The sequence below is a fragment of the Rhincodon typus genome, chromosome 14 (genome assembly GCF_021869965.1).
Source record: "Rhincodon typus isolate 14 chromosome 14, sRhiTyp1.1, whole genome shotgun sequence".
NCBI lineage: Eukaryota > Metazoa > Chordata > Chondrichthyes > Orectolobiformes > Rhincodontidae > Rhincodon > Rhincodon typus.
The window spans coordinates 19,881,500-19,906,499 of NC_063345.1; the positions used below are offsets into that span (position 1 = coordinate 19,881,500).

At 38.6% G+C, this 25,000-nt stretch overlaps 1 protein-coding gene across 2 annotated transcripts in view; it reads right to left on the reverse strand.

Annotated features, from left to right (window-relative positions):
• Nucleotides 1-25,000, reverse strand: part of LOC109924847 (palmitoyltransferase ZDHHC15B-like) — a 69,733-nt gene that overhangs the window by 34,521 nt on the left and 10,212 nt on the right. For both annotated transcript variants that reach the window (XM_048605241.1, XM_048605240.1), the window contains exons 2-3: nt 9,767-9,793; nt 557-651 (exon numbers count right to left, since the gene is read on the reverse strand). In XM_048605241.1, the coding sequence (XP_048461198.1) occupies nt 557-651; nt 9,767-9,793 (122 nt within the window). The remainder of the gene's footprint in view (nt 1-556; nt 652-9,766; nt 9,794-25,000) is intronic.

Below are 25,000 nucleotides of genomic sequence, written 5' to 3' on the forward strand. Positions count from 1 at the left end.
GCAAATAAACCTACAAGGATCTTATAGTATTATAGAATTTTACAGGCTATGTTATGAACTACCACAGCAGAAAGCCTCACACAACTGCTTGCAACAGTTGAATTTTTTGCAGTACTGGATCAAGCTTTGTGTTTAGAAGAAGTTCTTCCCCCTGCTGTTTATTCACTCACCCATAAATTTAGAATACATTTTCTCCCTTCACCTTAAATCCTAGAACTGATAAACAAGCCAGGAATCTGCGTCAGGATTCTGCCAATGCTGTTCAATGCAACACGTGAAAAAGGTAGTCCAAAACAACTCTTGGTCTCCATGGCCTTCTGAACAGCTACCTTCAATAGTACTACTAGAATCAGCATCTAATTGCACTGAAAGGACTATGGAACCCACCCTGCAATCGTCCACTCAGCAGTAGAGTGGCCTGTAATATCAAACATTGGTAATGAGTGCACTCAATCTGGTTATCTTTACATAATTTATGTTGAAGGTAAACACCATAAGAGGTTTGAACTTTGTACAAAAATTAAAGTTACTACACATTTCACTCAAATTTAATTACCTTTCGGGAGGGTTCAGCTGGTTCTGTGAAAATAGCTTTGCAATAGGTCCATACAAACATCACAAAAAATAAGTGAAATACCACAAGATACGCAGCTGCAAAATAAAGACCAGATGAAGAAAAGATCTATTATTAACAGATATTTAAAAAGTACATGTAACTATATTTGCCATCAAATATAGTCTGTATATGTAAAGGTTGATTAGTCATTCAGTTCTGTTCTACAGGGACAGTACCTTAGGTTTTGCAATAATAATACAGGGAGGAACTCAATAAAATGACTTTTAATGGACAAGTTTTGACATTGCAATTGGTAAACGTAAACTAAAGGTTCACCATACTGAGCTAGTAGAGAACAATACAAAGGACCCGAGGATAGCACACTAATATTTGTATTCTCAAGTGTTTGGTCAAGTCAATTTCCAAATCAAATGTGTTTTTCTTTCATAAAGGCTATATTAAAATTTCACCAGGTGGTAGTGACTCCAATTATGGTAGCCATTTTGTTTAGTTTCTTAATCATCTGCATCGAAGATATTATTTGTCTCAGCATGCCCTGTTCCTCTATTGAAAGCAAAGATTGGTTTGAGAAGTTTCAGAGGTTGTGTGAGCAGAAGCTGAGCAAACTAAGCCTTGAATTAACCTTGGAAACTTCACTAATATATCTGCCTCAAACAGAGAATATTCACGGCTAGACTGAAAATTTCCTCTGCAGTGTCCCAATATTTGGTCATGCTTCTAACTTAAAAGAATTTTCCATCTTCTAAGTCATCACCTTTCTGGTGAAATGGCTAAATTTGAACCATACAAGCAGCTTTTATGTAGCCAGCCATGAGTACAGACTACCAAAATCTTTGTTCATTAAATGGAACAGATTTTCATTCAGGTAGTCCCTGACCTAATGCCACATATCAAACATATTACACAACCTAACTTGCATTTCTTAATAGGCTTGGGTATGTGCAATGCAAAGTGAAAGCCTTAATGAAGAGCATTTTTTAAACATTCAATAAGTAGCACAGATGGAAGCCAGTACCGTACATACAGATAAGAAATTAATAAGTGTTGAGATTCATCTAATATTAAAAGACAAGTAGTGTAAATTTTACAATATTCACATTTCAGCTAAAACTTTTTGATGACTTCAGTATGAATCTGATTTTATATTTCTGGCCTGAAAAGAAGAAAAAAATTACACACAGGTCTAAATTTTCACCAAGAATGAGTGTGACTCCAGCATAGCTAAAATGGTGCTGGAAGCTCAAATTCAGAGGGCTCACCCCAAACTCTTTGATACCACCATGGGGATGAGGAAATGGTGGCTTTTGGATATGTGTGATTCATGGAAGATGCTGCACATATAAAATTGCAACTGCCTCCAGTCAGATTGAATTTTGAAAGAGACTACTGGCATTATTTGAAGAGTTTTTGGAGAGATTCAGGAACACTTTCAGCAAAGACAAGGTGCCCTTTGGGAATGAACATGCATTAAAAAATGGATAAGCCCAACGTAACTGTCAAGTCATCATGGAAACTGTTGAGCTATCAAGGCATTTAAATCTCCACATATTTAAATGGTTTGGGGGGAGGGAAAATACTGTGTGCAGCGTTTAAAGAAAATCAGCACGTGCTGTTTCAGTCTGTTGACACAGCCTGAGGGCTATCATTTAGGATTTGTGTTTTCGCAACTTATCAGAGTGGGGTGCTTGTTTGATTGATTGACAGTCCCTCCTTGTTAAAATGTCTGTGAAGTGAGACAGTGAATACAAGTGCTGGTTTTCACAAGATATTAAGTAGTTGAAGGAAGTTAAAGACAGCAAATTGATTTTAAATTAGTGCCCTTTTAAAATATTAATTCATCAAATGACAGAATAACTTTATTTCATCTCAGCACAGTTCCCAAAGTCTGCCCATAGTGGACACTTGGCAAACTGGTATGGAGGGTGTGAGGGCAAAGGATGGTGGAGTCATGGATTGGCATGAGGTAGCAGTGAGTTAACAGTAAGTCTGTACTGGGGCTACAAATGGCCATGACTGTTGGTGTGTGGAGGGGCTTAAGTTGGCATAGGAGCTATAGAGGGACATAGGATGAGATGGATGGGACACAGGGACTATGTTTGTGGGGAGAATGTGAAGAGTGAGGGCTGTTTTGTTCCATAATTTTGTAAAAAACAGGTACAACAAAGTCTCTGATCATCAAGTCAAGCCCTCCCCACAGTATGCCTCCATTTGTTACAGACTCCAAAGGCTTTCCGGGGCAGCAAGCCTGATTCCCATTAAAATCCATGCCCTGCCAACCTTGATCATGCAGACAATTTCTTCCATGTTAGGACTACGGAACTGCAATTTTCCCAAAAATTCAAACCACAATGTTATAAAACGTTGTTAGTGAACTCTAATGACAATTTTGATTTTGAAGTGCAGTTATCATTGTTATATAGGCAAGTAAACATATATTTTTAAAGCAACAAATTTCTTGGCATTTTGTTGATGAGTCGTCACATTCACAAGTTTTATGGCAAAACCATAAAATGGTTGCAAACCAATTTCATTTCTTCACATCTGCCACTACTTTGAAACAATTGCAAAAGTAATCTTGTACTTATGATGCAATTAGGATTACTGTGACAGAAAACGACAGGAAAACATTGTGTAGTGGACTGTAACTCAATAGAACATACGTTCCTATATTTAACAGTCTAGAGATCAGCTTGAAAGGAATTAAGTTATCTTTGGTGACAGAAATGCATATTGCTAATTTTATCACCAGGGATTTAATAAATAGTAGCTTAATTTCTTTCAAAAGTTTGGAACAGTAGGAAAATACAAATACAGTCCTGATGACTGGGGAATCCAGAACTAGGGGTCATAGTTTAAGAATACAGCATAGGCCATTCAGGATTGAGAGAAGGAGAAATTACTTCATTAGAAAGAAAGAAGAGTGGTGAGCCTACAGCATTCTCTGCCACAGAAAGCTGTTGAAGCCAAAACATTGAATGATTTCAAGAAGTAGTAGTTAGATATAGTTCTTAGGGCTAAAGGGAGCAAAGGACTGAATGGCCTACTCCAGCTGCTATTTTCTATGTTTCTATGCAACTCAATTCTGGATAAGATGTTTAAAGTGCAAAAATGGTGCATTTGTCAACTGTCATAGAATTACTGAAGGCTACAGCACAGAAAAAGGCCTTTCAGCCCATCAAGTCTGCACCTATATTTCTCATTTCCAAACGAATGAGAAATATTATTCACCAAGCCAGATTTAAAGATAGAACTGCTTTCCCAAGATTAATACAATGTTCATCGATTGATTTTCAACAGCAGAAAAATAAAGAGCCAAAGTCCACATTTGAGTACACTAACAAACCCGAAAGGAATAGGTAATATGACAAAGCAAATCTTTTAAAAAGTAAATGGGCAAGGCCAGAGTTGAATTTTAAAAGTTTGAAGAATACAGGAAGTGAAAATAGCTAAGGAAAGTAAGATAGCCTAGCTTTGAGGTTTTTAGGAAGAATGTTACAGTGAAAGACTGTGTTATGAGATTGGATTTCAACTACAGAGGAAGCAGGGAGAAGAAAATTGTGTATACTGACGTAGTTACAAATTGAACAAATAACTATTTGTATACAGTACCATTACCAAACTAAAATATTCCGAAGTGTCTCATGGGAGTTTTATAAAACTAAACAAGACTCCAAACTATGTAAGGAGATATTAGGTCAGATGACCAAAAGCTTTGTTGAAGAACTAGGCTTTAAGGAGTGTCTTAAAGAAAGAAAAAGAGGTGGGAGGTGGAGAAGTTTAGAGAGGGAATTTCAGCACTTAAGACATTGGTATGGTCACCAGTGGTGGAGCATTTAAAATAGAAATGCTTTAAACACCTCAGAGGCTTATGGGGATGGAGAACATTACAGGGAAAGGAAGGTACAAGGCAAAGGCACAATTTGAAAATATGCTTGAGAATTTTAAAAATCAAGGCATTGCTTAATTGGGAGCCAGTGCAAGTTACCAGACAAGAGGGTTGATGAATGAGCAGAACGTGGTAACAGTAATGTTCCCTGTAAGCTGCATGGCCGAGAAACCCTACACATACTCTGTCACCTTCCACTATATGATTTACGCTCTGCTTTAAATATACTGTGCATAGAACTCTGCACAGGGACAACTAAATTAGAAGGCATGTTGGCTGCAAAAGACACTGGCAACAGAGTTTTAGGTAACGTCAAGATTATGGGGTGGGCTAGACGGAGGAAGGCTGACATGTAGTACAGTGAAATAGTCGTCTAGCAATAATAACGGCACTGATGAGGGTTTCAGCAAATGAATTGAGCCGGGGCTATAGTCCAGGTGATGTTACCGAGGTGAGAATTGATGATCTTTGTGATGGCATGAATGTATGGTCATCACCTCAACTTGAGGTCAAATTTTTAAATTGCCTTGTTCAGACTCAGATTATTGTCTAGGGGCTGGATTGAGTTGATGGCTAGCAAACTAAGTTTACTTTAATGACTGAACGCATGGTTTTCCCCTTCCGAATATTCAACTGGAGGGAATTTCAGCTCATCCAGTACTGGTTATCGGAACAAGACAATCTGACATTAGAGACAAAGCATAAAAATAAAAGACTGGATCATTTAGAACAGCATTCCAAAACGGTATTTATAAAACAGAAGGGAAGAGGTGGGATGGCATGGAACTCAAAAAACAGGAGTCTGAAAGAATACTTTCCAACCCCCACCCTCCACATGCACGTAGAGTACAAGATGTTAGAACAGCCTCCACAGATATGGGCGCAGTATGCAGGACCTGAATTGTTTATCATCTAGAAAAAAAAACACATTCTTAGACATGGTGTGAAATTTGTCAAAAGGTTGTACTTAACTTCCTCTGACACTTTGATAACACAGCTTTTCCTCCAATTCACCATGAAACTTGTTGCAGGAGATTTACTAGTAGCCATTACTTATTAAAATATTTGTTTTATTTCAGGCTCACTGACTTACAGGCAGGTGGAAGAGACTGTAGAGCTTGAAATATTTATTGAGCAGTTGTGGTATGTAGACTAGGTGTGCAGCAGAGCAGCAGCATACAGATGCAGTTTCTTGGCCTTCAATCTGAATGCCGAGAGTCTGCGCAGTGTGACACTGAAACATGCCCACTGGTGAAAGGATAACGATCTGTGGTGCTTGATCTGGGCATACAACACATCACATAAAACTGCTACTGGATTATTAGCTCATTTCTTCTTTAGCACAGGTTTAATTTTACAAAATTTAGATTCAGAATCACTTGCCAAACTAACTCAGCATTGACAGTAAAAAACCATTTCAGCACATTAAAAACAATTTTTAAATAAGATTTTATTAATTCAGCATTTAGGATAAATATGTTTATGGTCATTTCTCCAATCAAATGTCTTATTCATTATCAGAAGATGAAATTCAGTTTTTCCGCTTCCATGTAAGAAGGAAGGCAGATGTGCATGAATATTCAGTACTGAAAGCTCATCTGTTAAGATCAAAATGACAACATGCTTGATGCAGAGCTCTAGTTTTTGGGTACTGCTCTCAATGAAAGCTTGTTGTGTCTGCAGGAATTGGCTGTCGTAATCATACATGGCTTTGTTTCAGTAAAACCTTGGCAACTGAGACATCTTTCATATCAACTTATTGCTGTTCCAAATACTTTATTTCTGGAAGCACTTAAATGAAAAAAAACTAAATCTACCTGTTATTTTCCATATTAAATCATACTCCCTCAATTTTCATGCCATTGTTTTAAAAACTAACATTTTAATTTGTTTAATCTAGGTTTAAGGCAGCAATTCATGAAAAGCTGTTAATCATTTTAGTCTGAAATAAAACTAAGGTGTCAGAGCATACAGACTACAAATGTGCTCAGTATCTGGCTGCTTCTCCGTGGATCTTGCATTGCCACCAGCTACTACCAGGGTACCAGTTGCAGTGTTGGGTAGAGGTCAACAGGAAGTACGTGGCTGTACGCCAGCAAGTTCAACACAGCCCACATTGTATTTACACAGACACAGTCTCTTTTGTTTGGCTTTTCTGGGCCAATTTTTAAAATACTACTAGCTCAATCTATACATCCATCTGGAAGATTCATCAGCAATTTTAAACAGCCTGCAGTCAAATTTCCACCTGTATGTATAATACTGTTTTGAACACCAGAAAATAATTATATGGATTAGTCCTTTCATTATTCATATTTTATATATTTTTGCTGAGCAGATGTGTTCAAATGAGACTCATTAATAATGAGCACTGGGTGTCTGTTAACTTGCTTCCTTATAATTATTTTGTATATATAACTTTGATCTTTCCAAATAATTGTCTGCTTTCCTTCCTTTTGGTTTTTATTTTTTACAAGATGTTCTCATTCATCAATAACATTCTGTGGCTAGAATAATCATTTCCTATTTAACAGAACTAAACTTCAGAAACTTGATTGAATTTATTCAACAGGATACAGAATATAGCAGAGTATCGCCTGTATCAAATATGATTCAGTGGGTAACATACTCACCTCAAAGTTGTGAATTCAAATTCTACACCAGGGGTTGAGCACAACAATTTAGGCTGACAAGCCAGTGTAGAACTGAGGGAGGGCTGCAGTATCAGAGGTGCCATTTTTCAGATCAGATGTTAAATTGAGGTTATCTGACCCCTCAGGTGGATGTAAAAGATCTCAATATACACTTTTGAAGAGGAGCAGGGGAGACTCGCCAGTGTCCTAGCCATTGATTACTCCTCAATTAACCCTGATAAAGGATTATACAGTCATTATCACATTGCTGTTCGCAGGAGTTTGCAATGCTCAAATTGGGTGCTGTCTTTTCACTTCTGAAGGGCAGTTACAATTCAGAAACATCCAGCTGTGAGCTCCATCCATCACACTTCTCCCATGGCAAAGCATAGTTCCTGTTCTTTCTCCTATCAAATAGTCAGACATTTACTCTACTTGCTCTCCAAACTAATCCTGAATCTCAGCCCAGATTCCTGCCTCATTCATGATTCACTGACCCCATATGCATAGGTGGAGGTCTTTCCTGTATCTTGCAACTGTTGTCAGCCACTGTGTCTAAAATCTCATCTACAATCTAGCCAACAGTCATCAGCCTATGAAGCTCAGCCCAGACAGTAACAGCATGAGATGTACCAGCATAATCTTATTTCCATTAATCAGTCAGGCTACCTTATTCAACATTCATACTTTTACAAAAACGTAAGTTTAGTTAGTGACTACACTAAACATACACCCAAGAGACCTTGCACAATTCCACACTCAATGCCCCTGACATTGGCAGCTCAATTGTGTAGTGATGAGTTTAGACAGTCTCAATAATTTTCATGCAAGTTGGTTCACTTTCAGAAGCTTCTACAGGTGATGTGGTTGACACCAGTTCGAAGGATTGTGAATCAGGAGGGATGCCTGTTCAGGAGTCAGAAATCTTCTTGACAGTTTTGACAATAATTTTAAAAGATGTTATTAACTTCATACATCATATTTATGACAATTTAAGTTTGTTTCTACTGTAGTCACTAACGATAGGGTTTGGTTGTTAAAAGATAAGTGACCATTAGAGTTAGTTTTGTGAAAGAATCCAGGTGCACTAGAGTATTTTACCATGGACAAAGTTGCTTAGTTGCATTGAATAGTATTGGGTTTCAGATTTAAATATGTCAATTGAATGATTCACATTCCAGCCATCTGGTGAGTCTCTGGAATAGCTGAACAGATGGCTAACCTCTTAGACAGCACATTCATCTGTTCAGCTTTGAAGAAGTGATTTTTGAATGGCTCTTTGTTTAATGTGAAATTTTTTGAGCACTCAAGGACTTAGCAATGTTATTATTGGTTTTATGAGTTCTATATGTAATGGATATTGTTATTTTAGTTGTCCTTTAGTCTGTGACTGATAACAGAGTCACAGGAAAATAAATAATATACAACAAATACCTGGCTTCTTTATTATAACTTTATATAGAACATATACAGACAGGAGCACAGCTGCACATTTCTTACTGTGTTGGTCTACACTCAACTCTAGAGTGATGTGAAATGTGACTGCTTCTGTCAGTGACTCTCCACTTAGAGTATCTTCAAATCCTCTTGCAACAGATAATGGGTCATTAGTTATCAGCTGTTTAGAGGAGGTATGGGGAACAGAAGGGAGAAGGGGAGTCAGGAGTACAGCAGGTATTGGTGATGAATGTAATGGAGGTGGTGGTGAGAGATGACCAGTGGTGTGCATAATCCTCATGTACAGAACTGGGCTGATGACCCAGTGAATGGAGGCAGGTCTTCTAAACTGCCCATGTTGACATCTGCTCCCCTCCATTCCTCCCTTGTGTTTGGTTCAAGATTTGATGACTTGCACTTCAGCTCAGCCCCGCCATTTCACCACGAGAATAGCATGGCTGGCACTGTTGGGTTAATGGGCAAGATTGTAACATTGAGAAATCGTTCGACTCAATTCTTGCTTCAAAAAGGAAAAAAATCAAGCCCATAATCTCTGACTGTTTTTAGTTACCTGCCAACTTCATTCCTACTTTTGCTCAGTGTTCCCTATAGCCCATAAAGTACCTTAGAACACAAGACACAGAAACAGAGTAGACCATCTGGCATGCTTTGCCATTCACCCTACCATCAGGCTGATTTTGGACTTCACTTTTTTGTCTGCTCAATATATTCCTTGATTCCTTGACAAAGGAATCTGTCAACAGGCATAAATTTATTCAATGGTGGAGTGTCCACAAACATCTTGAGAATACAACTAGGAAGTTAAAGGAGGAATTAGTGTATTAATAAATTACAATGATAATGGTCATGCAACTGAAAGATGCAGTGACAAATTTCTAAAACTATTTACATAGTGGTCTTCGGGTGGTATTACATAAAGCCGACAAGCTTTCACCCAAGCCTCTCAATTAAGTATTTCAGTTAAAAATTTAAATATATGATTTTGATATAGAATTCAAATCCAACTTTTATAGGGAATGAGTACATTGTACATTTTGAAGGTTCATAGTTAATTGAAAACCAGCTGTTTCAGCAGTTTTACTCTTCTGGTAAGAAACAACCATCTGCATCTGAGTACCAAGATTAATGTAAATCTTTTGAAAAGGCAGAGGTGTCGTGCTTTTCATGGTAGAATCAGGTTCTATAAAAGATGGATTCAAAATAAAAACTTACCTTTCTCAAACCCATTCTGGACTGTAACTGTAAATGGAAAGAAATAAAAAAAAATTAACACTGGACATAAAATCATGAAGAGATCAAAATGAGCAATCCCTGTTACTCAGGCTCAAACTAAAAAAAAATGCATTTTTACTGATCCATTAAAGAAAATTTTAAATTATTTGTACTGGATTAAAAATGTCAGCAAAAGGAGACCTGTCTGTCTTTTCAAGTGCAAATTCCATATGAACTATTTAACCACTAAAGCAAAAACAAGAATGACTCTTGCTGGAAATCTAAAAGCTATAAATGCTAAACACATGCAGTTCAAGCAGCAAGAAGTAAAGAAAGGTAGGAGAAATCTGTACTAAAAACACCAAATGCTGGAGATCACCACGGGTCAGACAGCATCCATGGAGAAAGAGCAAGCTAACGTTGAGTCCAGATGACTCTTCTTCAGAGCTGATGTTGTTTCCAGCAAAGAGTAATGAAAGTTCATTTACCTAAATTTACCTGTTTCTTTCTCTACAAATGCTGCTAGACCTGCTATATATTCTCAGAATTTTCAGTTTATATTACTGTAAATTTTATTTCCTATTACCTTTATAAATACTTCTGAATTATCTTTTTTTCCTAAAATATTGTGATTGCCTTAGATTTGAATGCTGCTTGTGGTATATAGTCCATACCCAAAACAAATTTCTGTAAAAGCAAATCTAACATCCGCACCCCTGCTCTCTACCATTTCATTCTTTTATTTCCAATCCTCAAGTCTTGCCATTTTTCAATGATTCATCAATGGAAATAACTTTTCATTTCCTGTGAAAAATTCTGAAAGTTTTAACAGTTCTCTTACATTTCCCCTCAACCTTCTCTACTCCAGCTGAAACCATCCCAGTTTTTCCGAGTGGCGATATGCTCTAATATTTGATATTTTTCATGGTTACATTGTTTTTTTTAAATCATCAAGTGTCCAAAATTGTACACCATTCCAACTGCACCTTCACCAATTGTGTATTCAATACCTACTCTTGTTTCTTCTACTTACCTTCCTACAATAAATCCAGAATCCAATTTTCCCTCTACAAGCTTTTCTTTAAAACTGAATTCCTGCTTTCACAAGACCTACCTATGGCATTGTGTGGCCTAGATCTGGCTGATCCTTCACTGCATTTGACAATTTTATCTCATTGGCTATATTTGCATTCTTTGTTCTTCTCCCCAAAACATTTACTTCATATTTACTTACATTGAACTGTGCTTTCCATAACCTGCGTTTTCCTGCGATCTACCAAATTCTTTATGAGCTTACAATTTATTATAGCTCTTAACTTGGCATAGCGAGCAAATGTGATGCTTAATGCCCTTTATGTATTCGACCAACTCATTCAATTCACACAAAGGAGACTGACGGAATGACGTGCTGACTTTTAAGAACTGAATACTATAGCTTGAGGAGAATATATCATGATCATCCCAAGGATATAATGCTATTCAGAGACTGTCATTTAAATTTCACCATTTGAGAAAGAAAAACTGCTGATTTTAAACCTCTAAAACATACCCACAAATCATCAGATTACTACTTCATTGAAACTGGCTATGAAACACTTTCCTATCAGTGAATTAAAAAAAACCTAATTTAAAAAAAAATCTACTTATGGTTGTATTTCTACAACAATATCCAGTTCATGCTGAAAAATCCATCATCTCCGCATTGAAGATTAAATATTAAAAGTTTCAACTTTGTGTTTGCATTTAATTCATATTGAATTGATGATGAATATTAATTATTCCCCTCCTCACTTTATTCCTTCTTTTCCTAAAGTTGTTTCCTCATGCCGAGGCACAGATTCAACTGACTGGACAGAAAGTGACAACATGGCTCAATCGTGGCCAGCATCACAACTAGACTTGATTCTGTCAGCCTTTACAAATCTATACTTTCCATTGGGGCACATCAGCAGAATCGGAGGCTGAACTCTTCACCCGGTTTCTGCACAATCCATGAAAACCACTGTTCACATTCAACTACAGGCATCTTTCACCTCTCCAGAGTCAGCTTGGCTCAATTGGTCACGGTTCATAACCGATTACAGAGCTGAGCTCATGGTCTGGACCAGAAGCTCTCAAAACTGCAGACTGTCGACCTTTGGGGATCCATGAAGACTTTCCACAGAGTCTACAAAATAATGTGATGGTATGAGTCATCTCAGGCACAGGGCAGGGTAGGTTGGTTGTTTTAGGAGGCAACAGGTCTGTGAAGAGCAGCACAAAAGTGTCTGTGCTTGTTTTGAAAGCATTACTGAAGCACTGATTACACACAGTACTTTCATGTTATATGCGTTTTATAGTATTATAGCTTAGATGGGAAGCTTGTGATTACCAACCCAAAAATGTGTTCTTCAAATATAAAAATTTGAGGGTCAATGGTGCAGACTGACACTGTGTAGTATGGAAAGTTTCAGCATGGCTGGAAATGCTGCTGTTGACGAGACTGCCTGCCTGAATCCCATCGACATATTTAGGTGGATGTTATCTATTTTATGCCACTACTGAAAGTAGAGAAGGTAGATCTCCCAGTATTCTAATTTTCTTAACGACCACAACTGAAACAATGTATATGTTCACTTGTTTGTGGGTTACTGCTGTAGGATTACACAATCAGAACTGTATTTCAAAAGAAATCTTTTGTTGTAAAGTGTTTTATGATAGGAGTTATTGTACAAATGTAAGCTATTGCTTCAGGTCTTTGCCATCTGTAGATTTGCTGTACTTGCCAGCAAAACACAATACTGTGTAAGATATAGACGTTTTTAAGATGTTGCAGGCCAGTAAATCAGTTAGCCTATTTCTTAGTTCTGTGTTGAATTAGAAACCTATGTTGAAATTCAGTCCAAGGTGATGTTATTACACAATCCATAAGACCATAAGATATAGAAGCAGAAGTAAGCCATTTAGCCAATCAAGTGGGCTTCCAATGGGTGCTCTGGATTCCTCCCACTATCCAAAGATATGCAGATTATGGAGATTGACTGGGTCTGGGTGGGATGCTTTTTGGAGGGTCGGTGCATACTAGATGAGCCAAATGGCCTCTATCTGCACTGTAGGGATTATATAATTCTATTGAATCTGCTCTACTATTCAATGAGATCATGGCTGACCTGATAATGTTCAACTCCGCTTTCCTTCCTTTTACTTATAAAACTCTTGATTCCTTTTGTTGATTAAAAAATGTCTCAATCTCACCCTTGAATATACTAATGATGCAGCCTCGACAGCCTACTGTGGTAAAGAATTCCACGGATTCACTTTCCTCAGAGGAAATTTCTCCTCATCTTTGAGAGGTGACTTGATAGAGGTGTACAAAATGATCAGAGGTATAGACAGAGTGGACAGCTAGAGACTTTTTCCTAGGGTGGAGGTAGCTATGACGAGGGGGCACAGATTTTGAAAGTGAGTGGAGGTAGATATAGGGGAGATGTCAGAGGTAGGTTCTTTACCCAGAGAGAGTGGTCGGGGCGTGGAATGCATTGCCGGAGAGGGTAGTGGAGTCGGCCTCATTAGGGGCATTTAAGTGGCTATTAGATAGGCATATGGATGATAGTATTAGGTAGGGGTGGAGGTTAGATAGACCTTAGGATTAGGGTAAAAGTTCGGTACAACATCGTGGGCCGAAGGGCCTGTACTGTGCTCTACTGTTCTATGTTCTATGTTCTATCTTGTCTTAAATGAGCAACCCCTTATTGTGAGATTATGTCCTCTGGTCTTGGACTCCCCCAGACGGGGGAATAACCTGTCAAGCCTCCTGAGAATCTTGGTAATTTCAGTAAGATTGCCTCTCCTTCTCCAAATGTGAAGAGTTTTGGGCACCTTATCTAAGGAAAGATATACTGCCTCCAATGCCAGTATATCTTTCCTTAGATAAGGTGCCCAAAACTGTTCACAGTATTCCAGCAATGGTCTAAGTAGTGCCTTGTATAGTTTTATCAAAACAACCCTACTTTTATAGTCTATTCCTTTCAAAATATAGGCTAACATTTCATTTGCCTTCTTGATTACCCATTCAACTTGGACACTAGTTTTCCGTGATTCACAGATGAGGACTCCCAAATCCCTCTTTTCTGTAGCTTTTTGCAGCTTTTTTCAATTTAAATAACATTCAGCTCTACTATTCTTCTTGCCATGGTACATAATCGCACATTTTCCACATTATATTCCATGTGCCAAGGCTTTACCCACTCACTTAACCTGTCTATATTCCTCTGCAGAACGTGTCTATCTTAAGTTTGGAGTTTGCATGTTCTCTCCTTGACTACATGGATTTCCTGTGGGTGCTCCGGTTTCCTCCCATTATCCAAAGATGTGCAGGTTAGATGGAGTGGCCATGCGAAATTGCTCATAGTGTCCAAGGATGTGCAGACTAGGTAGATTAGCCATGAGAAACGCAGGGTACAGGGATAAGGTTGGTGGGGGGGCAGGGTCTGGGTGCGATGCTCTTCAGAGCATTGGTATGGACTTGATAGGCCGAATGGTCTGCTTCTACACTGTAGGGGATTATATGATTCTACATTTGCCTTTCCACCTATTTCCATATCTTCCACAAACCTGGCCATAGGACATTATATTAATGGCTTGGATGAAGAAAGTCAATGAAATGTGGGCTCATCACTGATCCATGTGATGCTCCATTAGTTACAGGTTGCCATCCTGAAAATCCCTTATCTCAACTGTCAGTCTTCTACTAGATATCCAATTGTCTATCCATACTAATATTCTACCTCCAATACCATGGACACTTATTGAATAAGTAGCCGAATATCTGTACTTTATCAAATACATTCCGAAAATCCACATGTTTATGTCTACTGCTTTCTCTTTACCTATCCTGCTTTATACCTCCTCAAAGAATTCTCGTAAATTTGACATGCATGATTTCCCCTTCAGGAAGCCATACTGACTCTGCTTGATTATATTATGTATTTCAAAATCCTCTTATATAACATAATTTTATAATAGACTCTGACATTTTCCCAATAACTTTAAGCTAGTTTAAGCTAAAATGGCCTAGTTACCAGTTCTTTCACACCTTGGCAATTTTGCGATTGTCTAGGACTTTTCCAGAACCTAAGGATGCATGGAAGGGTACTACCAGTACCTCTGCAGCTACTTCTTTTATTATCCTAGGATACATTCTATCAGGTCCAGCGAATGTATCAGTCTTTAGCTTCATTAGCTTCCCTAGCACTTTATCTCTGGTGATAGTCATTGCATTTATTTCCTCTTCTCCTTTTACACCTTGATTATTTAGTAATTTTAGAATTCTATTAGTGTATTCTACTGTGAAGACTGATGTATTTATTCAACTTCTCTGCCCTTTTCTGGTTCTCCATTACTATTTTTTCAGTCTTATACTCTGAAGGACCTATGTTAACTTTGGCTTCTCTCTTCCTTTTCATACATTTAAAGAAGCTCTTGCTATTCATTTAGATATTACCTGCAAGTTTACCTTCAAAACTTATTTTTGCCCTTTTTTTTGGTCAAATTTTGTTGGTTTCTAAAACTTTCCCAATCCTCTTGCTTACCAAAACATTGCCACATATTTTTGATGTTTGATGCTATGCTTAACTTCTTGGTTAACCACAGTTGGCATAGCCCTTTCCTAGAAACATTCTTCCGCACTGGAACATATCTTTGCTGTGAGCCACAAACTATTTTCTTAAATGGCTGCCTTTGCTCCTCAACTTTCTTCGTTGCTAAACACCTTTCAGTGCACTCCAACCAGCTTTACCTTCATTCCTTTGTAATTACTCTTATTTAAGCTTAGCACACTTGTTTCTGACCCCACTTCTTCCCTCTCAAACTGAATGCTATTTCTATTATTGTATGGTCATTGTTTAAAGGGAAGCTTTTACTCTGATATCATTTATTAAACCTGCCTCATTACAGAACCAGATTCAAAATAGCTTGACCCATGGTTGGATCCACAATATATTGTTCGGGAAACTGTCCCAATTACACTCTATGAATTATTCTTCATGGCTTCCTCAGCCAATCTGATTATCCAAATCCACATGAAGATTAAAATCTCCTGATTAATGCACTACCTTTGTCACATGCCATAATTATCTTCTGATTTATTCTCTGTCCCACTGTATAGCTAATGTTAGGGGCCTATAGACTACTCCTACCTGTGTCCTTTTCCCGCTTTCATTTCTTACCTCCACCTATATGAATTCTACATTTTTCAATCCAAAATCATTTCTTGCTATCATTCTTATTCCAAACCATATTAACAATGCTACCCCACCACCCCTTCCAAGCTGACTGTCCTTTCGAAAAGTTGCATGGCCCTGAACATTTAGTTCCCAGCTTTGATCTCCTTGTAACTACACCTCCACAATAGCTATCAAATCATACCTGTTAAGCCGTATTCGTGCCATTATTCATTTAATTTGTTCCAAATAATCTGCACTTTCAAGTAAAGTGCCAGTAACTTTGCTTTTTTTTTTACCATGTTTTTCCATTTTGAAACTATTTACTCATGGTTTTCTATGTTTATATAATCTGCCCCTTCCTCTCCCACTCTGGGTATTGTTATCCAAACGGCTGCCCTGTAATGCTTTGGAAGCCTGCATTTCCCCTCTCCCAAACCCTACCCCTTCTATTCAGTTGGGCTGAACCGGTGTTATGTACTCATTTTTCAATCAGTTTTCAAAAAAAAGTCAAAAACAGTCAAATGTAAATATGCCATCATCAAATTCTGAGAAAACCACAAATTTATTTCAAGCAATAAAAATAGCATCTTTCATGACAGTTGCTGCTAGTGTTGTCCTTCTATTAAACGCAAGAGCAACTTCACTTTCTATAGTTGGTGTTCTAAGAAATAACAATCAAAATACCCAAACCCAAATTGTAGATCTTCAATGATGTAAACTTGTTAGTGCAAAACATTCATGGGTTCAAACAATTTCTTGCTACCCTAAGAGTTGGTATAAATATTGTGATTGTACTTCTTGGATATATTTTTGAAAGAAAACGTATTATTAATAATGCTGGCAACGTACCTGCTCTGAATGACAACAATCTAGATTTGTATTGTACCTCAGTGCAAAACAAAACTTCAAAGCCTTTCACAGAGGCAAAACAATAAAACTGACATCAAGCTAAAAGGAGGAGATGATATTAGGAATGCTGACCATAAATTTCACCTCGCTGAGCAGGTGTAAGGAGAAAAGCAGTTTGGAGGTGTGGACTTAGTTAGGCAAGGAATTTCAGAGCAACGTGTTGACGCAGGTGGAGTTAGGGGTGGAAGTAAGTTTTTGTGATTGAGTCAATATAACATTATTTACCACCTCAACTCAAATGAGTTGCCAATCTGGTTCAATCAGGACAATCGCTGGAACGGGACTGAATGAAATCACTGGCAATATGGACAGGCAACGGTTCTGGTCTCACAAACATTTTGCTGAAGAAAACTGGAAATTGTTCATGATTGGATGTCTGACAAGCAGCTTGACAATTTACAGAAAGTAGAGGGATCAAGAACATAATGGAATACTAGACCTGCGTTTTGCCAGTGGATACATGGAAGTTAAGCCAATGTCTTCAGATGTTCTAAAAGGCAGCATGTAATTTTTTTTATTATTCACTCAGGAGAAGAGAACTTCGCTGCTGGACCAGCATTTATCACCTAGAAACAAAAACAGAAATTGCTGGAAAAGCTCAGCAGGTCTGGCAACATCTGTGGAGAGAAATCAGAGTTAACGTTTCTGAGGAAAGGTCACTGGAAGCAAAACGTTAACTGATTTCTCTCCACAGATGCTGCTAGACCGGCTGTGCTTTTTCAGCAATTTCTGCTTTTGTTTCTGATTTCCAGCATAATTACAGTTCTTTCGGTTTTTACTTATTGCCCAGTTCTCTTTGAGAAGGTGGTGGTGCGTTGTTTTCTAGAACTTGGTGAAAGTAGACCTATAGTGGTGTTTGGGACGGTGAGATAAGTCAATTGAGTATTTATCCTTGCCAAATTTGAAGGAACCAAACAAAGACAAACTATTTTCTTTCTCAGAGACTGATTCAACTCCAACCTTGTATGGGGTGGAGGGGGCGGGGAAGGGCAAGAGATTAGAAGTCCCTATATAACAGGTGTGGTTACTGTTAGTCACCCTGCCTCCTAGAGAAAAGAGGAAATAATTAGGTACTTTTGAATTAGAAAGGAAAGAAGCCCATCTGGAAGATTAAAATCTTTCCAAATATTGACGAGATATTTGAGAAAATCTGTCCTCAGATAAGAACCTCCTGCACATAATGAAGGCCCAGACAAATGCGAGGTATTGCATTTTAGTAATGCAAATCAGGGCTGGACTTATACGGAAAGAGACCCAGGGGTGCAGGTGTATAGTTCCTTGAAAGTGGAGTCACAGGTTGACAGGGTGGTGAAGAAAGCATTTGGCACACTTGCCCTTGATTGGTCAGTGCACTGAGAATGAGTCATGTTGCAGCCATACAGGACATTGATGAAGCCGCTTTTAAAGTTCAGTTCAGTTCTGGTCTCCCTTCTATCAGCATGTCCAAGTGTAATGTAAGGCCCCTATTAATCTGTTCACTTGATCTTTTGCTCCATAGTCAGAAGTCAATCATCAGCGAAAGGACTCAGGAAGAAGGTTCCTACTGCCTTGCTGGGTACCTAGGGATAGCTAATAAAAATGCACCTTTTCCAAAGTTGCCTACATTTTAAAGAACATAGAAAAGCCACTTCATTTAAATATCTGCATATCACCCAGAAATAATCTTCAGACTTAAATAAATTGCAGGCTTTGTTCAAATTCTAAGCCTTTTTTTTAAATATAGATCTGTACACACCAAGTAAGCTTAAAGCAACTGCCTGAACTAGTTTCATACTGGTTCCTTACAACTGACTAGATTGCAAACGTCTGTCTCATTAATTTTGGATAAATGTGACTTTGGAGCTAGGAGGCAAAATATCACACTTTCACAACTGAAGTGTTTTGAGGAAGGAAGACAGGTAGGAGGAAGTACAGCAAAGATGCAAAGGAGGAACAGGGAAGAAAAAGCTACTGCTCATCTAAACGAGAAAGAAGTGGGGAACTGTAGTGTATAAATATTACACGGCAGTGCACAGAAATCATACCATTGCAGGATTTGTTTGTAAATAAAATGATCACTGACAATTTTGTATTGACAATCACATGGCCAAGAAGATTAATGCTTCAGCTGATAGTATCAACAAAATCACTTCTGGATAGAATTAACACACTCACGTCTATCATTGGAATCAGTTCTTAAAAAAGAATCCCAAATAGACTTAGATTGACGACAATACAATTCTGGCTCTCAGTATTGTCTGGATTATCATTATTTTCCTAAAAGAGCTTTACAAGAATTTTTATTCCCACATTTTAGCTTCTATTTTACACCAAAGAATTAAATGCCTCAGTGATTAGCGCTGCTGCCTTATAGTGCCAGGGACCTGGGTTCAATTTCACCCTCAGGTGACTGTCTGTGTGGAGTCTGCATGTTCTCCCTGTGTCTGCGTGGGTTTCATCTGGGTGTTCCAGTTTACTCCCACAGTCCAAAGGTGTGCAGGTTAGGTGGACTGGCCATGCTAAATTACCCATAATGTCCAGGGATGTGTAGGTTAGATGGATAAGCCAAGGGATAATGCAAGGTGACAGGGTTAGGGTGGGATGGGTGGCTCTGGGTGGGATGTTCTTTGGAGGGTCAGTGGGCTGAGTAGCCTGCTTCCACATTGTAGGGATTCTATGATTCTATGACATATGGGGTGTTTAACTGTCATATTCTTGGCAGGCCATATCAATTGTCATTGGCTGCAAACAGCTTCAGTTAAGAATTAAAACAATCAAAATCAAACTTCAATGTGGATGTCAGATTAAAAACTAAACAGGGCAAGTGATTTAGACTGGATTAATGGCATTCTTCACTTTCATTACAAAGGATCTTGGAATTTTTAAACCAGTGCTTTGGTGATCAAATTCTACGAACCCATAATTTTGCTCTGAAAAGTATTTGAAGAAAAATTAATGTAACCGAAAGATAATTTTAGAGGAAGTAAAAGTGATGGAAACTGGAGCTGAATTGTAGAATTTGAGGATGTAGTCCTGGAGAGAGATGTCATTGCTTAGTGGAAGAATGATTAAGCAGAATATTGCTGAAATGCACAAGAAACACAAAGTTAATGAGACTGATAAGGAGTTTGTGGAGTTTGGCTTCAGCAGGGGAGAATCATAAGGAAAGGTTGCCGGATAAGATGACAAATCAGTAGATAAATGGTATTGCATGATCAAGTGCAACATCAGAGGCTGATGGAAACACTATAGAACGCATAATTCACCAATCTCCAGGGCAGGTACATTACAAAGAGGCGAAAGAGAACGAGCAGTTACAATAGTGAGAATATGAAACAAAGTATTTTTCTTAGTTTAAACTGTGAGTTTACAATACTTATTTTAGTTGTTCCTGAACAAATGTATTCAAAATATTTTAATACTATCATCTGTACATTAGAGTTTGTTTTAGTACAGTACGTGAATTGAAAGTTGCCTGCCCAGGGAGACTGGAAATTCTGGCACTACTAGTGGTCACGGGTTAAGGTTAGAACTATTAAGTGACATATATTTTCACAAAGCTACAGATTCCACATAAAAGCTGACTTGCCCACCTAGCATGTTTCTAGGCGAAATCTCAAATTTGGATTGGTCAATTTATAATTAGCTGATTGTAGTTGGTGATACAGGAGCTCTACAATTAGCTATGGGTAAGGTAAATAAAGGTCTGGCAAAACTCTTTTTTAGCCTATTATTATCCAATGGTTCCTGCCAAAACATGTATGTATCACCAACTGTTTGGATTGAAATACAATCATATACAAATGAGTCAGACTACGAGACCCTCAAAGCATTTTTCTCAAGCCACTACTATCTGTTTCAAAGCATCATCAAAGAATGTTACTCTGGTTAGAGATACCATTTAGATGTGGCATACAGCAAAAGAAGCAGATGTACATTACAGACTTACTGGTAACAGAAGCACTGCCAATGAAGAAAGTAGAGAATACCACAAAAATGCAGATTCAATATGACACAGCAGCTCATCATTCTCTGGATATCATCAAGTTAGCAGAGATATTGAATATAAAAGGCATGGACCTTGCAGAAATCAAGTGAACTACCCAACAAGATGCAACTCTCCAAGTGTTGCAAAATATAGTGGCAAAAGCATGACCCGAAACCACCAAAGGCAAATGTTTTGCTATAAACAGCATATTAGGCACATAGAGATGAATTTGACTGGCCAAAATGGCAGAGTATGAAGGAAATACAGTCATTATCCCTATGGAGTTGAGGGGGGAGATGCTAAAGGTATTAATGAAAGCCACTAAGGAATTGAGACAAATCTTTGGAAGAAAAGGGGATGTGCACTGCTGATCAAACACGAGCAATGAAACCAAGGAACACGTCAACCAGTGCAGGATCAGGACAGGCTTGTAATGAATACTATGCCAAACATGGTGGACAGTCACCAATAACCCATGAATCCCAGATAGACCATGGGTAAAACTGCAAATAGACCTCTTCACTCTTGCAGGAACTGATGTGTACATTGGGTAATGTAAGGTACACATACTGGAAACTGTCATTTACAAGCACTTTAATAGAGACACTATACAGACAAGGCTGCTATCTGATGAGCACAGAACACTAAATTATGTGAAGACAAAATTCAATTCAGTAGGTTGCACTCAAAAATAGAACAACGATCAACTCTGTAGAGTCACATTTGAAGCTACAGGAGCTTCCGTGAAATTATTGCCAGGACATTCAAAACAAAGTGGTACAGGGAAGGAAACAGATAATGATTTTTTTTATTCATTTGTGGGATGCGGGCATTGCTGACTGGCCAGCAGTTATTGCCCGTCCCTAGTTGCCCTTGAGAAGGTGGTGAGCTGCCTTCTTGAACCGCTGCAGGTTGACCCACAATGCCATTAGGCAGGGAATTCCAGGATTTTGACCCAGCGACAGTGAAGGAACAGCAATATATTTCCAAGTCAGGATGGTGAGTGGCTTGGAGGGGAACTTGAAGGTGATGATGTTCCCATATATCTGCTCCCTTTGTCCTTCTAGATGGAAGTGGTTGTGGGTTTGGAAGGTGCTGTCTGAGGATCTTTGGTGAATTTCTGCAGTGCATCTTGTAGATAGTACACACTGCTGCTACTGAGCATCTGTGGTGGAGGGAGTGGATGCTTGTAGATGTAGTGCCAATCAAGTGGGCTGCTTTGCCCTGGATGGTGTCAAGCTTCTTGAGTGTTGTTGGGGCTGCTCTCATCCAGGCAAGTGGGGAGTATTCTATCACACTCCTGACTTGTACCTTGTAGATGGCAGACAGGCTTTGAGGAGTCAGGTGGTGAATTATTCGCTGCAGTATTCCTGCCTTCTGACCGGCTTTTGTAGCCACTGTGTTTACGTGGTGAGCCCAGTTGACTTTCAGGTCAATGATAACCCACAGGATGTTGTTAGTGGGGGATTCAGTGATGGTAACACTGTTAAATGCCAAGGGGTGGTGGTTAGATTGTATTTTTATTTTTGATGATCATAGCCGGGCACTTGTGTAGCATGGATGTTACTTGCCACTTGTCAGCCCAAGCCTGGATCTTGTCTGCAACAAGATCTGGACAAGAGGCAGACAGCACTTGCATCAAAGAAGATTGGGGATGTAACATTCCATCTCAGTCAATACCCTGAAACTTGTTTAGGGAGATAATGTTAGGAAGGCACCCCCATTAAATATGTGCTGAGGGCATGGCAAGTTTCTGATCAGAGAACAGTTCTTTCACAATGGGGCAATGCATAGAAATAAAAGAGAGATAAAGTTCCATTCCACTGAGAACCTTCCAACTGCAGCTCACTGAATAGAAAAGGCCAAGGATCAATATAATACCTGGCTGCTACGTTAGGTATACTTGAATAGCATTTAGTGTTAAGTCTATTTCCCTTTGTAGCTTCCTCAATTCAACTTCACAACTCTATTTCTCTCTTATCAAATGGTGCCCAATTTGCTGAACATTCCAACACTTTCTGTCTTTGGACAAAATTGACAAAATCTGTGATATTTTACAGTTGTATAGATTAAATAAGCAACATTTTAGCAGGAGAGAAATTAAGAGGAGCTTGTAGGGCACCAAAAGGGAACACATGGACCTCTAATACTTTAAAATTGCCCTTCCCAGATGAACCAGGACGGCAATGAAAGCTGAAGCTTTCCTCTTTGAAACTGATAGGCCACTAGCTTCCATCTTAATCTCAAAGCCCATTATACAGTAATTCAGGAACTTCTTTTAAAGGTTTTATTGATGTAAACCTATTCTTTGTGCACAAACCAGAGCAAGATTTTCTTTAGCTGATGCTCTGCTGAGGCCATATAAGGCTCTGGTCAGACCGCATTTGGAATATTGTGAGCAGTTTTGGGCCCTGTATCTAAGGAAGGATGTGCTAGTCTTGCATGTGGTCCAGCAGAAGTTTATAAGAATGATCCTAGGGATGAAGGGCTTGTCATAGAAGGAGCAGTTGAGGACTCTTGGTCTGTACTCGATGGAGTGTAGAAGGATGAGGGGGAATCTGATTGAAACTTACAGAACACAGAGGTCTGGATAGAGTGAATGTGGACAAGATATTTCTACTAGTATGAGTGACTAGTACCCAAGGCACAGCCTCAGATTGTAAACGGAAACCCTTTAGAATTGAGGTGAGGAAGAATTTCTTTAGCCAGACGGTGGTTACCCTATGGAATTCATTGTCGCATAGGGCTTTGGAGGCCAAATCATTGACTGAATTTAAGACAGAGATAGATGCGTTCTTGATTGGTAAAGGGATAAAGGGTTAAGGGGAGCAGGCAGGAGAATGGGGTTGAGAAACATATCAGCCATGACCAAATTGCAGAGTAGTCTCGATGGGCTGAATGGCCTAATTCTGCTCCAATGGTCTTCATGATTGGAACCATGGCCAGGTAAATCTTATTGACTATGAGATCCTTGATTAGGGTTGTTAACCTGAGTCAATCAGGGAGCCCTGACTGACAGATATAAACAAGTGCTCCAGAGGTTCAAGAGTCTCCTCAGCCTACAGACTGGCTTTGAGTTAGTTGGTCAGAGCTCATGTACTATGCACATGTAAATAAAGGGATACTGACCTCTGTGCAGTTATTTCATGGCCTAAACTACGTTCCCTAAGAATGATGCAATTATATAGTAGATAGTAAAATGAGACTGGTGTGCAGTAACCTAACCTGCTTCTACAAGAAAACAGTTCACACACAGTGGAACAAGAATCTGCACAAAATGTAAACCATGTGGTGTAAAAACAAACCTTAAATACATGTCATTAAAAACTGAAAAGGCTAGAAGTCTGAAAACCAGATAAAAAATCCTGGAATTATACAGCAGATCCATCACGTTAACCTTTAGGGCAATGGACTTTACTAGCTAAGTACGAAAAACAGAAAGGTTAAGTGAACGGAAAATGAAGTACTGATCTCAAACATTATCAACATTTAAATTATGAGTAAGAGTGGACCACTCAGACTGTTGAGCTAGCTCCACCATTCAGTAAGATCATGACTGATCTGCTTACTTCATATTCTCACCTACACCTGATAATCTTTCACCCCTTGATAATCAAGAACCTCTCTATCATTGCCTTAAAAATTTTCAAAGACTCTGCTTCCATCACCTTTTGAGGAAGACAGTACCAAAGACTTTCAGCTTTCATAGGAAAACATTTCTCTTCTCTCTTAAATGGGTTACGCTCTATTTTTAAATGATGACCTCCAATTTTAAATTCTTCCACAATGTAGGAGGTTGAAAGGTGACCTTACAGACATTTATAAAATAATGAGGGGTATAGATAAAGTTATTGGTAGTTATCTTTTCCCTAGGATGGGGAATTTCAAAACTATGGGACATATTTTTAAGGGGCGAGGAGAGGGATTTTAAAAAAAGACATGAGGAGCAAATTTTTTTTTTTACACAGAGGGTGGTTTTCATGTGGAATGAACTTCCTTAGGAAGTAGTGGATGTAGGTACAATTACAACAATGAAAAGACATTTGGATAAGTACATGGATAGAAAAGGTTTGGAGGGATATGGGCCAGGAGCAGGCAGGTGGAACTAGTTTAGTTTGGGACAATGTTCGGCATGGACTGGTTAGACCAAAGGGT